Source organism: Phragmites australis, chromosome 11 (genome assembly GCF_958298935.1).
Source record: "Phragmites australis chromosome 11, lpPhrAust1.1, whole genome shotgun sequence".
Taxonomy (NCBI): Eukaryota; Viridiplantae; Streptophyta; class Magnoliopsida; order Poales; family Poaceae; genus Phragmites; species Phragmites australis.
Genome location: NC_084931.1, coordinates 6,557,422 through 6,579,156, shown reverse-complemented (window position 1 = coordinate 6,579,156; position 21,735 = coordinate 6,557,422). Strand labels below are relative to the sequence as shown.

General features: G+C 43.2%; 1 protein-coding gene across 1 annotated transcript; it reads left to right on the top strand.

Moving 5' to 3' along the window:
- Positions 1 to 12,520: 12,520 nt before the first annotated feature.
- Positions 12,521 to 15,626, top strand: LOC133885748 (aquaporin NIP1-3-like). The gene is made up of 5 exons (XM_062325490.1): positions 12,521 to 12,969; positions 13,542 to 13,766; positions 13,867 to 14,064; positions 14,962 to 15,023; positions 15,111 to 15,626. The coding sequence occupies exons 1-5, from the start codon at positions 12,823 to 12,825 to the stop codon at positions 15,319 to 15,321; spliced, it is 843 nt and encodes a 280-aa protein (XP_062181474.1). The 5' UTR covers positions 12,521 to 12,822; the 3' UTR covers positions 15,322 to 15,626.
- The last annotated feature ends 6,109 nt before the right edge of the window (positions 15,627 to 21,735 follow it).

The window sequence follows — 21,735 nt, the reverse complement described above, 5'->3', positions numbered from 1 at the left end:
TTAAAACTTCAGAATGCTCTATACATTGCATGTAGAGTGTTGAGAGTCCACTAAAACTTTGAAACATTGAGAATGCTCAAAAACTCACTTTTGAGTAACTTCCACTGGGCTTGAGGTTTTGCGGTTCGTGCCTTACAGAATATTCGTCAAACTCGTCTTTCTTTTTTTGTCCGAATTGTGAATGGATGAAATTCTGTATAGCAAGTCAGTAAATGCAAACAGAATTGTCGAAGCGGAGGGTATCACAAAAAGGGAGCAAATCCAGACCAGATTTTCCAGCTGATCAAGGAAGACGTTAAACAAAGCAAGTTGACGTTAGTATATCTAATTCTCTAAATTTGAACTATACAATGTTTGCAGTAGTTTTCTTTGCTCTCTTCTATCTTTGATTTATTTCTCGCTTGGAACACTAAGGTAAGGCCACTGTACAGGATTCTTTGCTTGGGCTTAATTGATGAATGGCAACGCTCCTACATTCTTTTCAGGAAAAAGATCCTAGATGGCAAATGGACAATTCAATGTGAACTGATGATGCAACTGCTATAAATTAGTTTTGGTTTTTGTGTGTCCTCAAAATGCGCAGATTATGTGGATTTTGTAATTGTACATCGCCAATCTCCGTGAAAGAAATCAAAAACACCAATGAGCCAAGCAGAATATCCTTTTCCTTTTCCTTTTTCTTTGTTGGATTTACACATGTCACATAACGCTAAATACTTGTGCTTGTAAAACATTTCAGTTTAGCTTCCCATATAACACATTTTCACGGAATGTTTTTAAGCTAAATGAGAAACAAGTTGAAATGTATCTTGGTTTATATATGATAAGTGATTGACAAGGTTATCGATTTGGTTTGTCAAGTTTTGGATTGCTTAAGGTTGGTTTGAGTATTTTGATTATGGACTAACTAGAGTTAGAGTTAAATAAATATGTTTGTTTGTCTCATAGTGTGCATGTGACGGATGCAACTTGGCGGTCGACGGCGGGTGATCTGGGCTAAGCGGGTGCTTGGTGTCGGACGATCAAGGAGGCTGGGCGGAGTTGTAGCGAAAATAACCCTTTTAGGACATGATTATGATCTTGTTGATTAATGAAAACATAGTTAATAGGACTAAATGTTGTCAAGAATATATGTTAGTAGGTCTCATGGATGTAATACATGAAGAAGCCACTATAGCTGGGACAAAATTGGATTGAATTGGAGAAGTCCTAGGCAGATTTGTTTCACCGGATGGTCCGGTGCTGTGGGTGTTGAGTTCACCGGAGCATATTTGACAAAGGAGGAGAGATGTCTGAAGACCTCACCGGAAGGTCCGGTGATTAGCAAGTGTGCTCACCAGAGCAATTCTTCCAGAATTCAGTGCCATGCTGAAGAATGAAGGCTAAACCTCACCGGATAGACCGATGATAAAAGAATGGCAACACTGGAGTGTTTCTATCCAAAAGACAGAATGAAACAATCCACCGGATAATACAGTGATCATAGGAAGATACATACCAGAGCATTTCCATCGGAAAAGGTTGCAACCGTGGAAGATCGAAGATCAACATGACGGAAGGTCCGATGATGAAGCAAGGCTAAACCAAAAAATACACCGGACAATAAATAGTGCAAAGAGGCAGAACGAAGTTCAAGGCATCGGATAATCCGATGATGAAGTGATGTGTACCGGATGCTTAAACCAGAGCATTGTACACAGAGAGGATGCAGTTGGCTCGGATGGAGATGAAGTATACATCGCAGTGTCTGATGTTCACAACGGCTTGAGTGGGGTTCCAACGGCTAGTTTGTGAGAGTGTACTCACCGGATGATCCGGTGTTAGTACTATTGTTCTCACCAGAGCATCCGGTGTTAACAACTATTCTGAGCTGTTGAATTAACGGTTAGTGCGCGAGTTTGATGCTATAAATACCTCTCCACTCAGTTATTTGAAGATGTGGCATGTTGCTGGAGTCTAGAGGAAACTCATACACACTTGAGAAGACATCCAAGCTACCAAAATGCTTAAAGCGATTATTTAAGGTAACTAAGCATAAGATTTGAGAGTGTTTAGTGCTTATAGGCCTAGAGTGAGTTGTAGCTATGTACTGCAGCTTGAAGAAGGGATCAAGGAGTGATCCTAGCTTGTACCGAGTGATACTTCGATGCCTTGGAGTCTTGGTGACTCGCCAACATCTTGGGCCTTAGTGGCTCAAGCTTGTTGACCCTCCAACTTGGTGTGGAGCAGTGGCAAGACACGTGTGTGGGGATGCAGAGACCCTTACCTTGATGGCTCAAGCACCAAGATGATCACATCGACAAGGGTTCGGAAGAGAGGCTAGTGATGAGACCTTTCCTTGGTGGCTTGGTGGCTTATCTAGGTGAAGGTCTTATCTGTGTGACTTTGTGGCTCAAGAGCCATGACCAGGTACTTATCGGGAGCATATCCTTTGTGTTGCTCTAACGTGGACTAGGGGTGACATTCATGTCATCGATACCACGAGATAGACAACCTTGTGCCGAGTTTATTCTCTCTACCTTATTTATGTTTCCGCATTTACATTCTTGCAATTTACCTTCTTAGATAGGTTGCAAGCACTTTGATCGGTAGAGTAGACACACTAGATAAACCTAGAGCACATTTAGATAAAAATTGATACAGATTTATCTTGTGTAGTTTTTAGAGCCGAATAGTTTGTAAGTGTCCTAATTCACCCCCTATCTTAGGAAATCACCGATCCTTTTAGGATTCAAGGATGATCCTAGTTGTACATGTGGAGGTCAAGCAAAACATTAAATAGATGATGGAGACGGCATGTTGACAAAGTCAGGTGAAAGGGATATCGGTGCAAGTGACAAGGCGGCCCGAGGGATCAGGAAGGGGAGAGACTTATCGATGGTTAGGATCACAAGACGAAGTACACACGTTGACATCAGAGCGCTTGCTTAAGATGTAAGCAAGTGGCGAGTCACGCTTTGAGAAGCGTGTAGAGGATTTCACGAATGGGCCTCAAAACAGTGGGAGGACTAGAGGAGTATGTGGCACCACCATAAAGATTGTGTCGAGGCAAAGCTAAGTCATGAAGGTACTAGGGCCGTTCGATGGACGCAACAAGAAATGGATTAAAATACTCTTGGTGATACGTAGGAGTGTAAAACAAAAGAGGGGTATTTTGGTAACAAGGTAGGAAACTTAGGGTTCAAGTTTTCTAGACCTATAAATAGAGGGGTAGTGCTATGAGAGAGTTTGAACCAGCCATTTGAGCCCCTTGTGCCACCCATTTCAGAGCCTAGTGCTAGGGTTTTAGAGTAGAGTGAGATGAGTACTTAGCCTATGTAATAGGTGAGAGTTTTTTTAGAGAAAACTTCTTATAATCTGTTTAAAATAGGATTGACCTCTTTGAATAATGAAGTTTATGTTTTTGCATAGGTTTGAATTCCCCTCCTTTTAGTCTCTCTCTATTGGTTCCCTAGGAAGTTTGTAAGTTTTCCTTTTTTGTTGTGATTTTCTTGTTGATTTTCGTTTTTTGCCTTGGAGCTACAATTTTTCAACCTTGGGAAGTTATTATTCTTGTTACTAGAGGCATAAACGTTCATATACTCATGTATTTGAGAGTTTCTTGAATCCCTTTGTCTCTAGACCATTAACTTGGAGAGTTGCTTCTTTTGGTGACTATCTTTTTCCTTTGTTCTTCGTTCAAATTTCAAGCTTTTCTGCTCAAAGACACATGAAATGGTCTTAAATAGAGCCTATAGTTCATATTCCATCCGCGGAGTCATGTTGTCTTGGAACTTTCTTTCTCACTTTGTCTCTCTAAAGTTTATGCTTCTGTTTGTGTGTTTTTGAGAAGCGTTGGGTGAACAAGGAGTATGCCATCTATTTCGTAAGAGATTTGTAAGAAGCATATTCACCCCCCTCTAGTTGTCGTTCTCGGTCCTACAATTAGTATTAGAGCCAGTTTGATCACTTGTTGACCTTAACCGGCTTTGTGATCCGTAGGCAACATGGAGAGAAGTGGGAAGATTCCGTTGTTCGATAGAAGAGACTTTTCATAATTGAAGGTGCCCATGGAGACTTATCTTTTAAGCCAAGACTGTGCAATATCGGAAGTAGTTAATTCCAACTACGAGATCCCTGCTGCTCGCATGACTTAGGTTCAAATCAAACAGTATGAGGCCAACAATAAGGCCACAAATATTTTGTTCACTAGCCTAAGTCAGAATGAGTTTGATAGTGTTTAGCACCTCTGTACTGCCCGAGAGATCTAGACTACTCTGAGTGTCTTCTATGAAGGCACTAATCAAATTAAAACCAGACAACAAAACACTAACAACGAAGAATACCAAATATTTGTGTAAGGGCCTGGTGAATCTTTGGATGCTATGTTTGCTTATTTTGATAGAATTATAAGCAACCTTAGATCCACTGGTGTTTTACGCTACTTTGACCATAAAAGGGTGATCAAGCTTCTTTGTGCTCTTGACCGTAGCATATGAGAAGTGAAGATCTCAAGCTTTGAAGAGTCACCAAGTTACAACACGTTAACTTGTGATGAACTCTTTAGCAAGCTCAAGTCCATTGCGATAGCCAAGGTGACTTGGATTGGCCTCGGAAACCCTATGTCTTAGAACATAGCGTTGGTTTCTGAACCAAATGGTGGCAATCAGGCTGGAGCTAGTTTTTCTTGTGCTCACACCTCACCTAGTGATTTGGCTTTGTCTTCCTTGATTTCTATCACAGAAGAGTAGGTGGATGCACTAGATGATGAGGACCTTGCTCTCATCGTAAAAAACTTCACCCGCTTCTACAACGATAGGAGAGACCAGAGGAGAGGGAGCTCCTATGCTTGTTTTGAATGTGGTGATATCACTCACTTCAAGGCGGACTGCCCCAAGCTCAAGAAGAGGGAGGACAACGACTATGACTATAACAAGCAAAAGAAGAAGAACAAGAAGCTCTTCTTCAAGAAGAACCATGATAAGATGGCCAAGAAGATGGCCAAGGCAGCTTCTAGGGCGTTCGTGATAGCTCTCAGTGACATCGACACCTTATCAAGTGAGGAGGAGAGCTCAAAGGAGGAGGAACCATAAGTGAAGAACAAGAAAAAGGCTAAGGACTTCAGTAGCTTCTGCTTCATGGCAGATGACAACAACGATAGCGACCCTAAGCTTAATTCCTCTGAGGTATTACCTTCCTATGACTAGCTTTCCATCCAAGTCGATACCTTGAATGATGCTCTAGTTAACCAGGATATGTTACTTAAAAAAGTTATTCGTGAGTTGAAGGAGCTTAGGCCTAAGTATGAGTTTGTTTCTTCTGAGCTTGAGTTTCTTAGATGTAAGTCCAAGGTTGAGGATGAGGATTATGAGAGTTGCTTGGTTGTCATGAGTCAGTTTGTCGAGCTTCAAAATGTGCATGCTCAAATCGCCAGTCGGCTTGAGACTGCTGAGAAGAAGCTCCTTGAGGAGGAGTATAGACCTACTTTCTTAGGAACTTGCAAGAATTATCCTTTGCTTTCAAAGGATGATGAAGTAAAAGATAAGCACATAAAAGAGCTAGAGTCTAGATTGGAGAGTGCTGAGAGTTTTATGAATGTGCAGCCTAAGTGTCCCACTTGCATGATCCTTAAGGACAAACTCAGCTGGGTTAGAGGGCAAGTTGAAAAGCTCATGGCTGAGAATGAGTACCTCATTTCTCTTATGGAGAAGTGCTCATAAGGCAAGGGAAAAATAGATTTGATCTTGGCTAAGACCAAGATGTATACTGATAAGGCTAGGTTAGCTTTGGGTTTAGGTTTTGAGAGAGTTGCCTACACCAATTATGGCAAAACTGTATTCACCTCACCCACTACCCTTGAGTCAGAGAAAGTCAAGATCAATGCCTCACAATCTATGCCAGAAAAGAATAAGCCTACCCTGTAATCTACAAATAATAAACCCATACCTAAGAGAGCTCCACAGCCTAAAATGAGGGTACCTATGAGAGAGGATAAGGTAACTAGCAGTCGAGTTTTTGAGAGACGCTATCACTGCACCTACTGCAAGAGAGAGGATCACCTTGTTGAGTTTTGCTTTCGTCGTAGGAGAGATGAGAGGCGTGAGTGGGAGTGGAGTACTCGGGACATGTACCGCCCCTCTGTTGGTGTACATGAGCCTTTTCCTCGCTCCTACCTATGAGTCTCTAGCGCTTTTCAATCTCTTCCTAGAGGTATTTCCCGGTGTGGATTTTACCATGACTCATATGGTTTTTGTCCACGTGTAAGAGGCTTTGAGTCCCAGCGCTTTGGTGGACTGCGTGTTTCCCATCATGGTACTCATCCCCAGTGTGTTGGTGTTGAGTTGCATGCTCCTATTGTTTCAGCTTCAAGGCGGATCACCCACTACTGGACTCCCAAGAGGTTTTTGACTAACCCCAGTACTGAGCCATCTATCTTCTATTCTTCTTCTATGTAGGTGGCAGGTGGAGACCTGGAGAACAAGTGGCTCATTAACTCCGGTTGTTCATACCACATGACTGGAGATTCATCATGGTTCTCTAGTCTCACCCCAACAAAGCATCACGAGTACATCACTTTCGGGGATGATAAAAAAGGTAGAGTGAAGGCTAAAGGAACAGTAAAGGTAAATGAGAGTGTTACTCTCAAAGATGTGGATTTGGTTGAGCATCTGAGATACAACCTGCTTTATATATCTCAGTTGCTAGATGAGGACTTGAAAGTGCGCTTCAAGTGCGATACTTCTTGAGTTCTTGATTCTTCTGGTGCTTTGATTTGCAGGATTTATCGAGTTGAGAGAGTTTTTGGAGCCGACTTTTCTTAGGTTTCTGGTTCTTCTCGGTGTTTACTTGCTCAACCTTCTTTTGAGCTTTGGATGTGTCATAGGAGATTAGGGCATATGAGCTTTGATTTGTTTACTCATTTGAGTGCCCCAGGCTTGATCCGAGGATTGCCCAAGCTCAAGTTTGAGAAGAACCTTCTTTGTGCTCCTTGTCGGTATGGCAAGGTGGTTGCCGCTCCTCACCCACCAGTCAATCTGGTGATAACTGAACGATCGAGAGAACTTCTCCATATGGATATTGTTGGTCCTTCCTAGGTTCGTTCGGCGGGTTGGAAGTGGTATTTACTTGTTATTGTTAACGATTACTCTCGCTACTCTTGGGTCTTCTTTCTTGTAAGCAAAGATGAAGTGTTCTTACACTTTTAAAGCTTAGCTTTGAGATTGTTCAAAGAACTCCAAGTGCATTGAAAGCAATTCGTAGTGATAATGGTACCGAGTTGAAGAACTATCTCTTTGATGCTTTCTACCTTGAACATGACATTGAGCATCAATAGGGCTCCTAGGAAATTTTGGGCTGAGGCCATTAGCACAGCGTGCTATATCTCAAATCGGATTTTTCTTGTGCTTGATCTTGAATTTGATTTCTTATGAGTTGCGCTTTGGGAGGAAACCAAAGGTTTCACATTTGAGAGTTTTCAGTTGCCGGTGCTTCATCCTAAAGTGTTGCAATCTTAACAAGTCCGAGTCGTGTTCTTCTGATGGTATTATCTTAGGGTATTCTCTTCATAGTCGTACTTACAGGGTTTACAATTTTGACACTAACACCATCATAGAATCCCGTGATGTGACTTTTAATGAATCAACCCCCTGTGCTAGTTCTATCTTTGAGTGTCCAGGTGATCAAAAGAGTGTGTCACTTTTGTATTAAAACACCAGTACCATAAACCTAGCCAATAATCCAGTCTAAGTACTCCAGAGCCAAACACATAGATGTGAGGTTCCATTTTCTGAGAGATGACAATGAGAAGGGGGACATAGACTTGAAATACATTGATACCCAACACCAGCTAACCAATATCTTCATCAAAACCTCTAGATGCTACTAGATTTGCCTATTTAATGTGAGAGCTTAGTGTGTATCATCCTTATGATACTGTGTGAGGAAGAGTTGCCTTTGTATATACTGTATCTTACTTTTATAGTATTTGCATTGCATCGCATCATGTAAGATAATCATAATAGTTAAGCTTTGACTTGTATATCTTTAGCATTTTTGTTTGCTAGAATTGAATTTGGATTAAGTTGAATAGTTGTGCAAAGCAAGCTTTTAATTTTAGACTCCTCTTGATGCTTTGACGTGAAACATTTCAAGCAAGCTAGCTTTTCTTAAGACGAAATTTAGCAGTTTTATGAATCATGTAGACTATGAAATGTTACATTCTTGATCACCATATTTGTAATTACTTTGGCTTAATCAATACTTGTGTTAATGCTAGTTTGATGAATATCTTGCTCCAGGCTACTTTGTTTAAGTTAGTGGATTGGGGAATATTGCATTATGTTTTCTGCCATTGTCAAATGTTTAGCTCATGATAGAACTTTAGGGGGATATGTGTTCCTTGTGTCGTAAGGACACTACTTGACTTGATCTTGTGAAAACTTGATAACTAGTGAAATTTGAATAATCTTGTGAAAATCAAGTTTCTTGCGCAAAAATGTGATCCAATACAATTATCTTGAAGCCTCAAGGTGTTTGTCGTACCCAGTCATGCGACACTTCGCTTGGATAAGAGGCAACATGAGGATAAAAATGAAAAAAAATATGCCCAAAAGGTTAATTTTATTTTAATCACTTGATCTAACTAAGTCTTGGTTTTATATATGAGTGTTTGCAAAGCTTACTGTCATGAATGATTGTTTGCCTAGTTTGAGATTGAAGTTGGCTAGTTCTTAATGTTTGTATTGCCTCGGCACGAATGGATAGTTATGTAGTGGTTGCTTTGAACATGATTCAACTATGTAAAATTATATGCGCCAACCAATTCTTCAGGTTTACATAGTGAAGCTTCATGTTTTTGTGTCACTGTCTCTTTTTAAGCCTTTTGTGCAATTGCGAGCTCCATCCTCTACTTTCCGTAACCCTTTGATGTTTCTAGCATTTGCAAATGCTTTATGATATACTTGTGAAAACTCATTAGGTTTGTATGTTCATACGTTGCACAATATTTTATCCTTGATATTTGCATTGCCAAAGGGGAGAAATAAATGAAAAATGGGAGAAATAAAAAATATGCACCAACTCACAAAGAAGAATCTTGCATAAATGAAAAATATGCATTCATCAAGGGGAGCATTTGATTTTGTGTTTTTGAGCTTTTATTGCTCTTTTGAGGTTTTTGGATTTCTTTGTCTCTCTTAGTCCTTATGTAATCTTTTTTATACCAAGTGACATGTTTTTATTCTTTCTTGAGTTTTTTGTCACTTGGATGAGCGTATCTTCTTCAAACTAAAATCTTTGTGCTTTAAGGTGTTGTCAATTCACTCATCAAGGGGGAGATTGAGAAAACCAAGTTGAAATGTACCTTGGTTTATATGTGATGGGTAATTGATAATGTTGTCGATTTGGTTTGTCAAGTTTTGGATTGCTTGAGCTTGTTTAAGAATTTTGATTATGGACTGGAGTTAGATAAATGTGTTTGTCTGTCTCATGGTGTGCAGGTGACAGATGCAACTTGGCGGTCAACGGTGGGAGATCGGGGCCAAGCAGGTGCTTGGTGTCGGAGGATCAAGGAGATCAAGTAGAGTCAAGGGTGATTTTAGCTGTACACGTGGAGGTCAAGCAAAGTATGAAATGGAGGATGAAGACGATATGTTGACAAATTCAAACGAAAGGGATGCCAGTGCAAGTGACAAGGCGATCTGAGGGATCAGGAGCGGGAGAGACTTGTCGGCGGTCAAGATCACAAGGAGGAGTGCACATATCGATATCAGAGCGCTTGCTTAAGGTGTAAGTAAGTGACGAGTCACACTTTGAGAAGCGTGCAGGGGGTTTTATGGTTGGACCTCAAAATTGTGGGAGGACTAAAGGAGTATGTGACACCATCGCGAAGCTTGTGTCGAGGCGAAACTAAGTCATGAAGGTGTCGCAGCTGTTCAATAAACAGAGTAAGAAATGGACCAAAATACCCTTAGTGGTACGTAGGAGTATACTACAAGAGAGATATATTTTGATAACAAGCTAAGAAACTTAGAGGTCAAGTTTTCTAGGCCTATAAATAGAGGGGTAGAGCTATCAGAGAGTTTGAACCAACCATTTGAGCCCCTTGTGCCACCCATTTGAGAGCCTAGTGCTAGAGTTTTAGGTGAGAGTAAGATGAATGATTATCCTATGTAATAGGTGAGAATTTTTTTTGAGAGACAACTTCTTGTAATCTGCCTAAAATAGGGTTGATCTCTTTGAGTATTGAAGTTTATATTTTTGTGTATGCTTGAATTCCCCTCCTTCCAGTCTCTCTCTATTGGTTCCCTTGCAAGTTTGGAAGGTTTCTTTTTTCGGTTGTGATTTTCTTGTTGATTTTTTTTTTGTTTTAGGCTGTGATTTTTTAACCTTGGGAAGTTGTTCTTCTTATTGTTAAAGGCATAAACGTTTATATACTTATGTATTTAAGAGAGTCTTGAATCCTCTTGTCTCTAAACCGTCAACTTGGAGAGTTGCTTCTTTCGGTGATTGTCTTTTTGTTTTATTCTTCGTTCAAATTTCTAGTTTTTGTGCTCAAAGCCACATAGAATAATCTTAAATAGAGCCTATGATTCATACTCTATCCGTGAAGTCATATTGTCTTTCGAATTTTCTTCCTCCCTTTGTTTCTCTAAAGTTTATATTTCTATTTGTGTATTTTTGAGTAGCGTTAGATGAACAAAGAGTATGTTATCTATTTTATAAAAAAATATAAGTATCTATTCTCTCTGGTCATCATTCTTATTAAAAAAAAAGAAATCTCGGAGAATCGATTAATCTAAAAGAGACTAGCTCCTATGTGTGTGCGAGAGAGAACATTGTGAGAAAGAGAGAGAATCTGAAAGGGACTAGTGAGAACATTTTGAGAAAGAGAGAGAATCTGAAAGTGACTAGTGAGAACATTGTGGCCTAGATTATTTTCTACTATGTTGCCAACATTCCGTGCACTCCAAACCTTGATTCTTATTGCTCGGATCAAATAAAGATCATATCTTCTAAAAAGAATAAAACCTCATAGATGATAGGGGTACTATTTAATTTGCACAAGTTGGGGGTCTAGCTTATTGAAGTGATCAAGGACTTCGAGTTTGACACCAAATCAACACAAATACCATCTTATCTTATATTCACTAATTGAAAGCTCATTTTGGTGTCTGCAAGTTAATCCTAATAAAATCCTAGAAATTTCTATAAAAAAGCAAAACATCCAACCGTTAAATTAATTGATTGACTAACTGTAACCATAGATCAACAACTAGACGAAACAATGTAGAAGATTAAAAAACAAATCATAGAGTCCAACTCCAAGACTACTTCTTGTCTTGCCTTTCCTTCCTTTTTTGTTGTAGATACCATTTATCCAATAAGGTAACGTTAGCAAACTCCAACTTAGTTACGTTAGCAATCAACACACTTTTCCAAATCAATTATAATCAAACATTACAAAATAAAAATAATAGAACGCAAACATATTACAGATTATCACACAAAAATAATATTAAAGAATTTATAATGTATTTAAAAAATAATATGAGATACGATGAGGACATTAAAAATAATAATAATTTCAAAACATCAAGAAACAAATAAAAATTAATTTGCATAACACATAAAATTATAAATTATAAATTAGATCTATTCACAAATAATAAACATGATTCCAATATTATGAAAAAAATTACATTTATATTTTATATTCTAATATTTAAATATAAATATTTGATGTATCTTAGCATACAACTATTATTAACATAAATATCTACAATTCAGCCGTAAGTTAAATTTTTAACCTGTGCAGTCGCATGAATTGATGCGCCAGTAGGACAAAACGATGAGCCTTTTTTTCTTCCCCGTGAAGCTGGGAGCATCCTCAATGCCATGATCATCCTGGTAAGATATGCACCGAGAACTCCTTTACTTTGAGGACGATTCGCCGAGTCATTGGCAAGATCTTATCGAAACAGGTCAAAACCACTTGGATTGGAGATACACCTGATGATTAACGTGATACAAATAATTGTTTTAGTGACTTTAGCAAATTGATTTCCAATCTTCGATTGTCAAAAGAAAAGTCCACGTTGGACTTCGTAAAGATCGGAATTCAGCCTTTTGGATATTTGATATTTGAGAAAACCGACAATCCACAGTCATGAAAATTGTTTTGCTGATTCAATCGTTGATGATTTATATAGAAAACTGAAACCAGTTTATTACAGAAGGTGTTGCTAGGAATTGATAAAATCTGCTTACAAATTAACTTAAACACGTACATAATCTTTCGGTGGGATCCAAAACTTTGGCTCCATAGTAGTTCGTTTATTGAAAAATAACATCGTCTTTCTGTTCATGTTTTCATGTAGAAGTCGATAAATTCCAAAGATCGTAGTAAAGCAGATTACGTAAAAGGCCAATAAAATGTCAAACATTCGAAAGGAGATAACCCCGCAGGGTTCGAGTTCTGAATCAGCCGCTACCCTGATCACGGGACAGCTACTCGTCAACGTTTCACGTGATGGAGTTTATATTAATTTTATTTTGAGAAATTCGTGAGTATGCACAGCATTTCCGGACACATGCACGATGCAAGGATACACTAGTCTCCGTGGTCACTGGTCGAGAAGCCAATCCAGATTTTTTTTAGAAAAATTGAAGGGACATGCACGGATGCAGCTAGCTTGGAGTATTATCTAGCTGGGGCTGGATCCCATAAATAGTAGACCAAGCTGCATCCTACTCTCCTCCCAGTTCCATCTACACAGGCTGCAGAGGAGAACGGATCAAAACCCTGAGATCCGGCTGATACCGAGAGAGATAGAGAGAGAAGAGATGGCAGGAGTAGAGCTTGCAAACGGCCTGCACGAAAGCACTGTATCACTGGAGGAAGGCAGAGGAGGAGATCAAGCAAGGTGTGAGAGTACAGAGCAAGATGGAGCCGTCAACTGCCCCATGTTCTCTGTCCAGTTCATGCAGAAGGTACGGCTCTTGCATCATGTCTAGCAAAGTAAGTTTCTTGTAATTCGCAAAGCATGATTCGTTCGTCGTAGAAATGGCTCTTGCATGTTTAGCAAATCTCAAAGAAGAGTTCTTCGAATCCATGGCCATGGGTTCCATAATTCAGGGGGAGGGGAGGGGGGGAGGGATGAAGCAGCAGTGTTCAAACACTGTAAAAGGGTACCAGACAAAGCAAAGGAACAAGATGCGAATTTCTCATGTGGTTCGATCTGCTATGCACATGAGATAGGCCAAAATCAGAACAATATTGTAATACACGGCGGCTATAGAAAAAAAACAAGGAATTCTTGTTCATTCGTGCGAGTTCATATTTTGTCGCCTTCGTGAGGCAATCATGCAAGTTCACATCGGGCAACAGCTGGACTTAGCATAGCTGCATTTGGTCACCACCTGCAATAGTTATCCAACTAATCAGCATAGCAAATAAAGAATCAGTTGGCAACTAGGGCAAGCAACCGATACATCTGAATGCGACATATAATTCTGCTCGATCGTGGCTAGCCTGCGTTGGATGATCGATCATTTGGCTGTAGATCCTGGCGGAGATCTTCGGGACCTACTTTCTCATCTTCGCCGGTTGCGCGGCGGTGGCGGTGAACCTACGAACGGGCGGCACGGTGACGTTCCCTGGCATCTGCGTCGTCTGGGGCCTCGCCGTCATGGTGATGGTCTACTCCGTCGGCCACATCTCCGGCGCGCACCTCAACCCCGCCGTCTCCATCGCCTTCGCCACCTGCGGCCGCTTCCCCTGGAAGCAGGTATGTAACGTTGCTGCAGCCGCCAGCCTGCCACAGAGAGTTCTCGCGACGACCATGCATGAAAGCATCCGTTACGTTGCTGTTGCTGACTGGTGCATAGGTGCCGGCGTACGCGGCGGCGCAGATGATGGGGTCGACGGCGGCGAGCCTGACGCTGCGGCTGCTGTTCGGGAACGCGCGGGAGCACTTCTTCGGGACGGTGCCGGCGGGGTCGGACGTGCAGTCGCTGGTGATCGAGTTCATCATCTCCTTCAACCTCATGTTCGTCGTGTCAGGCGTCGCCACGGACAACAGAGCCGTAAGCAGAGACCTTTCCCACCTCAACTCTTTTTTTCATAAGGGTCTTTTTGACCTAGCCTTTTTTGGAGGCTTTTACAGGACTTTAGCCAAATGTAGTTCCCACCTCAACTCTGACCATCGTTGTATATTTTACTACGTCACTTGTCCTGTAAACTAATCAGAATTAAACATATCCTTTAGAAATAAAAAATAGAGGTGATATGATCATCATTAAATAAAAGAAATGATCTGATAACTATGTTAACCATCGCCATTCTGAGCGTTGATTTCTAGTTGGATTCTGGTTGCACGTCACTTTTAAGTCTTAACACAAACACCGAAAAAAAAAACAATAGCATGTGTTAACCACTAGCGGATCAAAAATAAATATAGTCATATATTAGATATAGTTGAACTTTAAAAACTTTGACTACTACTCATGGATCATACTGTTCCAATTTGTCGTCTCTATCTCTACAATCGCCATGGGGCAGTAAGCAGCTATTGTCCTCCCTGAACTTCGACAATTAATCCTCACATGCTCGTCTTTAGTTCAAAGGTTACAAAAAAGTATTAATTTGCGATACTATTCGGAATTAAACAAAGCTGTAAACAATAAAACTCGAGGTGCTTAACGTTACTATAATGACCCAGGACTTTATTCACCATCGCTACTCTGAGCATTGATTTCTTGCTTGATTCTGGTTGCCTGTCACTGTTTACGCACGCACCTGCACACACCAAGACTTGTGTGCCTTACAAAATACTAATAATGTTCATAATACTCTCTTCAAATCTAAATATAAGTTTATTTAGACTTAGACATTAGAATTAAGGTGAGGTACAATAACCCTATAGAATATAGCTAGGCGAAAAAAAGAATAAATTAACCGGTCATTATCCCTGCTACGTGCAGATTGGTGAACTCGCTGGCCTTGCAGTTGGAGCCACCGTCCTGCTAAACGTCCTCTTTGCCGGGTAAATGAAATATAATATAGAATTAGTAACACCATGCGCGTAAATGGCCATATCTGCAAACTAATGGAAATACTTGCTGCACTGCAGGCCTATATCAGGGGCGTCCATGAACCCGGCGAGGACCCTAGGCCCGGCGATCGTCGTCGGCCGCTACACCGGCATCTGGGTGTACTTAGCCGGCCCGATCGGCGGCACAGTGGCCGGCGCGTGGTCCTACAATCTCATCCGGTTCACGGACAAGCCGCTGCGAGAGATCACCAGGACCTCGTCCTTCTTGAGAAGTGCAAGGAGGAACTAGCCCCAGTTCTGAACATAGATAGTTAGCAGTGCTGTTTCCTGATGGAGTTTAGTAATGATGCCACCACTGCACAGTGTCATGAGGGGGTAGACGTACCGGTGACGTCGTGCGAGCCATGCATGCCCAGGAGACGAGGAAGTTGCAAAGGAAACTTCTTCGGCAACCTAGATCAGGATAGATTTGGAAATAGTTTAGATTCAGTTTGATTGGATAGAGTTGGAGTTAGCTAAGAGTTTGTTGGACCATCTATATAATGTAATCGAGAGAATCAAGGAAGCAAGCAAGCAATTTAGACCCAAAACAAATATCTATCTCGTGCCTTGCTCTTGGGCGCAGCCACCATGGTGCCACCCAAGTTCAAGCGCATGGTTCCTCGGTCGCGCCCAGCGACATCTCACTGCTATTAGCTCCGCTCGCTATTCTCTGTTGCCAGCCGTGATAACTTGGTATCAGAGACAGCTCTTTCGATCCCAATGGCCGACGCTGCGAAGATGATCGACGACGTTGTCAAGCAGCTCGGCAACATCTCAACTCAACTGAAGTCCCTCGCAGTGATGGTCGGCCAGATTCCCACGATCAAAGGCGACGTCAGTGACCTCAAGAATCAGATCACGGTGCACAACATGGCTATCTCTCGCCTAGAGAAGACCGGGTCGTCCATTGGTGACGACGCAAAGCCAGGCTCAAGGAAGAATGGCGACGGGCCACCGGACACGCACACCAGCGGTACATAGGATGATGACCTCCCTCCTCTGTGCTACCACATACTCGACTTCCCCAAGTACGACAGAACAGGCGATCCGCTGCCTTGGCTGAATCGCTGAGAACAAATTTTCCGTGGCATGAACACTCCGGAGGATTGCAAAGTTTGGCTCACCTCGTTCCACATGGATGAGGGCGCTCGGCAATAGTATTTTCGCCTCACTTGGGACAAAGGCAAACTGTCTTGGCCGGACTTCGTCATGCATGTCCATCGCCGCTTCGGACCGAACATCCAGGACAATCACCTTGGCGAGCTCTCCCTACTTCATCAGACCGGGACGGTGGCTGAGTACCAGGATAAGTTCCTTGCTCTGGTCTGTCGCTGCGACAACATGACCGAACACCACCATATCCAAATCTTCACCATCGATCTCCTGAATCCACTCTGCACGAATGTTGAACTATGTCGTCCTAAGACACTAGAAGATGCGATGCACTTGGTCTGTGCGTATGAACACCGCGCTCAGGTGCAGGCCACCGTGGTACTACCGCGCAGTCGTCCATCAGCGCTGCGACCAGTCCTATTCCTTAAGGACACCAAGGAACTAGCGGCCACGGTGACCACCAAACCACACCACTTCAAGTTCCTGACACCGACAGAGATGGTGGACAATCGCGCCAAGGGATTGTGCTACAACTGCGATGAGAGGTTCTCGCTGGAGCACAAGTGCAAGAAACTATTTTTCACATCACCCTGGATTACCCAAATGGTGGTGGAGGATATGAAGAACACACCGAGGACGAGCTAGAGATCTCGCTACATGCATTTTCGGGTGTCCAGTCTAGTGACACGATGCGTATCTACATCTATATTGGGGGCCAACTCTTCCAAGCCCTCGTGGATTTGGGATCCATGCATAATTTCATCACCAACACCACATTGTCCAAAGCCGGGTTGAGACCCTCGGTCGACCAGGCCTACGGGTCGCCATGGCAAATGGTGACTGCATTCCGAGCACAAGCATTTGCCGCTACGTACCCACCCACATTCACGATGAGGATTTTTGACTTGGACCTCTACTCCCTCAACCTCGGCGAGCACAACGTGGTCCTTGAGGTGCAATGGTTGCGCACCCTAGGGCCAATCCTTTGGGACTTCGACAGAATGACCATGTCATTTTGGCGACATGATCACCATGTCACCTGGCATGGCCTCACGGGTTGAGTGCACCCTCAGGCCCTTCACGCTTGTTCGGCACGGGCCGTGCTCAATGCAATCTTGGAGGAATTCGATGACCTGTTTTAACCGCCAGAGGCCTTCTGCCATGACGGGTGTGCAACCACCGCATCCATCTACTTCCGGGCACGCCACCAGTGGTCGTTCGCTAGTATCGTTACCCACCTACCCAGAAGAATGGGCTGGAACACCAATGTGCTGACATGCTATAGCTCGGGCTCATCCACCGCAAAATGTCACCCTTTCTTCGTCAGTGCTCCTCGCCAAGAAATGTGATGGGTCATGGCACTTTTGCGTCGATTACCAAGCTCTCAATGACAAGATGGTGAAGGATAAGTTTCCAATACCCATGATAGCCGAGCTACTCGATGAACTGAAGGGGGTGTGCTTCTTCACCAAGCTCGACTTGCGCTCCAGCTACCACCAGGTCTGCATGTTTGACGGCGACATCCACAAGACGGTGTTCCACACGCATGAGGGCCTCTTCGAGTTCGTTGTGATGCCTTTCGGTCTCACCAACGCCCCAGCAACATTACATTTTGATCTACAGTAGCTCCTGGGCCGATCATATTCGTCACACACGTGTGGTACTCCACCGCCTCTGTCAGCACAACCTCATCCTCAAGAAGTCAAAATGCTCCTTCGGTGAGACATCCATGGCCTATCTAGGGCATGTCATCTCGACGGACGGTGTTGCCATGGACAGCTCCAAGATCAAGGCCGTGGTGGACTAGCCGCATCCGGCCTCCATGTGCGTGCTGTGCGGATTCCTTGTCTTGGCAGGTTATTACTGCAAATTCATCCGAGACTTCGGCTCCATTACCGAGCCCTTGACACAACTCCTGAAGAAAGAGGGATTTTCCTAGACTGTCGTGGCCTCGTCCACCTTCGACAAACTAAAGGATGCTCTGACCATAGCACTGGTGTTGCAACTACCGGATTTTGCTATCTCCTTCATCGTGGAATGCGATGTGTCAAGCTCTGGATTTGGAGCTGTTCTTCATCAAGGTAGCAGTCTAATTGCATACTTTAGCAAGCCAATCATGCCACGACATGCTAAATTGGCCGCCTAAGAACGTGAACTCATCTGCCTTGTCTACGTGGTGCATAACTGGCAGCCTTATCTCCGGGGACGGCCATTCGTCGTCAAGACCGATAATTATAGCCTGAAGTTCTTACTTAATCCGTGCCTATCTACTATCCCACAACATCGCTGGATTAGGAAGCTCTTTGGCTACCACTTTGTGGTCGAATTCAAGCTAGGCACGACGAACACAGTGGTCAATTCCTTACCTTGTCGTGCTGGGGATACCAATCTCAGTTAGGTGGCAGCGATCTCCGGGTCATGCTTCAACCTTCTGGACGACATTCGCCAGGAAACGACCGGGGATGCAGCATTGCAAGAACTCGTGATCAAGATCAGCAATAGCAAAATGGGACCATTGTGGTTGGTGCGCGATAGCTTGGTCATCCATGACTGGTGCATTCTTCTTTCAAGTACTTCTCCGTTGATTCCCTTGGTCATCTCGGAGGCGCATGAACCAGGTCATGAGGGAATTAGAAAATGCTCCACCTCGTCCATCGCGATTTCTCCTGGACAGGGGCATGAGTAGCTATTGAGGATTACGTGCGGATCAGTTCAATTTGCCAGCAAAACAAGATCCCAACACAGCATCTAGACAATCTTGTTCAATCCCTGCCAGTGCCAGAGAATGTGTGAGAAGACATGGCAATGGACTTCATCGATGTGTTGCCCAAGGTACACGGGAAGACAATCATCTTGACTATTGTGGATCAGTTCTCCAAATACGCTCATTTTGTTGCCCTGACACATTTGTACATAGTTGAGTCTATCGCCCATGCGTTCTTCGCATAGGTGGTGTGTCTGCACGGGGTGTCAGCAACCATTGCCTCTGATCGCGATGCCATCTTCACCAGTCATTTCTGGATAGAGTTATTCAAGCTCATCTACGTTTGTCTACTGAAGAGCACCGCCTTTCACCCTCAGACTGACGGCCAGTCCGATGCTGTGAACAAGGTCATCGTGATGTATTCGGGTCGTGACAATGGGTTCAATGAGTATTTCTACAACACCTCATTTCACACATCTCTACAGGATACACCGTTCCACATCATCTATGGTCATGACCCACCTACTCTTCGCACATACGACAGGAGCATGGCGCATGTGGCAGCGGTCGATAGACAGCTGGCGAACCAGGACTCCTTCCTCAGCGATGTTCGCGATTGCCTTCATCATGCTCAACAGCATGACAGGCGCTACTAAGATGACAAACATCGGCCTCTCACCTTCGATGTCGGACAATGGGTGTGGCTTGGTCTCCATCACCGGCCGGCGGCATCCATCTCTGGCACATCCACTAGCAAGCTGGCTCCTCGCTTCTACGACCCTTATAGAATTCTGGAGTGCATTGGCTATGTGGATTATCGGCTTCATATTCCCCGCCAGGCACGCCTCCATCTAATGTTCCACGTCAATTTGCTGAAACCGTTCATCAGTGATCCTCTAGCGGCGCCACCACCGCTTCCTCCAATTCACAACAGAAGCACCATGCCAACACCTATTGTCATCCTGCGTTCGCGCTTGAGCCAGGGTGTCTAGAAAGTGTTGGTTCAATGGGAGGGTCAACCTACTGTTCAGGCCTCATGGGAACGTGTTCCAGAGTTTTGACAGCACTACCCCACCTTCCAGCTCGAGGACGAGCTGTTTCCCGTGGGAGGGAGAGGTGTCATGTGGGGGCAGACATACCAGCGACATCATGCGTGTCGTGCACGCCGTGCGCTCCCAGGAAATGAGCCAATTGCAGAGGCCACTTCTTTGGCATGCTATAGTTTAGATTCGGTTTGATTGGATAGAGTTGGAGTTAGTTAAGAGTTTGTTAGACCATCTATATAATGTAATCGAGAGAATCAAGGAAGCACACAATTTAGACCCAAAACAAATCTCTATCCCGTGCCTTGCTCTTGGGCGTAGCCTCCATTGCGTTGCCCAAGTTCAAGCGCACGGTTGCTCGGTCGCACCCAGTGACATCTCATCGCTACCGGCTCCACTTGCTATTTTTTTGTTGCCGGCCGTGACAATAGCAATCTTTTTTTCTTTTTTCTTTGTAATTTATTTACACATAGTATATGCCTGGCTTGTTGGTTTAAACGATTGCAGGATTGGGTGACCTAATTTAGGTTTTTTTTTCTTTTTTCTGGAGAAAGCATTGGATGTGCTCTTAATCTGGCACATCCTGACTCTTGAGAATACTACATAGACATGGAATTAGTTGCAGCACTTCTCACGATAATTTGGTCAGACCACACAGCGTCATGAACGATGCATCTCTGTTTAATCACCTGTCCGTTCCATGTTTCATCAGCATGCCAAACATTTTCATATGATTGCTTGTTGCTTAACACATGACGGCATGATGCTGTTCTTGAAATTTAAAAAAAATGGGGTTTGGCCTTTTCAATTTTAGTCGTGATCTTCCAAAGGAAAGTGACATGTATCAGTAATTGTAGATAAACAATAAATGTCTTCAATTAGGAACACACGCTATGGTCATACAAGAATAGTTCACACGTCATGATATTTTTTTTTTTTGAAGAATACGGCAAGAGAATTGCTGGGTTTATATTAGGAGGAGAAAAAAGGTCCAGAGTCCAGGTACAAATCAAGAGAAAAAGCCAATGTCCGGCCTGAAAGAACGGCCGAACCTAAAAAAAAACATACCAACATCCAAAGGTAGCACCGGCCACTGCACCACCCACTACGCCCAGAACACTACAACGAAAGCACACTTCAAAAAAGAAGGAACGAAGAAAAAATAGCTAAGGAAGTGCAACGACACACTTGCAAGCAACTCAAGAGTTCCAAGCTATTTTCCTTTGGTCGATGTTTTCTTTTGCCTTCCTTGCCACTGCCTCCGGATCTAGACTTTGTGCTTGAAAAATGCATCGATTCCTTCCCTTCCATACATTCCACTAGAAATAGATGACGCAGCCGTTAAAGTCTCGTCTATTTTCTTTGGCAATCTTTTGGCGAGCATTGCGCCACCAAGCGCGAACATTACTATAGTCTGAGAGTGCTGGCAAATGATGCCACCCGTCCCAATGTGACACATAAAGCCATACCTGCCTTGTGAAAGAGCAATCTTTGGCAAGGTGTCTTGTATCTTCATTAGCCACATTGAACAAGCTACATTGCGGATTGTGAGGCCACCTTTTTTTTTTGCCAAGTTATCCGTCGTGAGTATTTATCCCTGGATGAGGAGCCAAGCGAAAGTTTTGCACTTTGGCTCTGTTATGGCAGTCCAGACATGTTTCATGTTATATCTCTTCACGGACCCGTGTACTAGATTTTGTATAAGCTTTTTGTTGTGTACTCCCCAGTTGGTGTCCATTTCCACCTAATGTGATCCTCTACAGCCAGGTCTAGGTGTACTAGCTGCAAAGCATTCCAAAGA

Excerpts from the sequence above, each read along its gene's own strand:
- LOC133885748 (XM_062325490.1), top strand. The coding sequence starts at position 12,823 with ATGGCAGGAGTAGAGCTTGCAAACGGCCTGCACGAAAGCACTGTATCA. Across the intron at positions 12,970-13,541 it reads CTGTCCAGTTCATGCAGAAG|ATCCTGGCGGAGATCTTCGG; the intron begins GTACGGCTCTTG and ends ATTTGGCTGTAG. Across the intron at positions 15,024-15,110 it reads CTAAACGTCCTCTTTGCCGG|GCCTATATCAGGGGCGTCCA; the intron begins GTAAATGAAATA and ends GCTGCACTGCAG.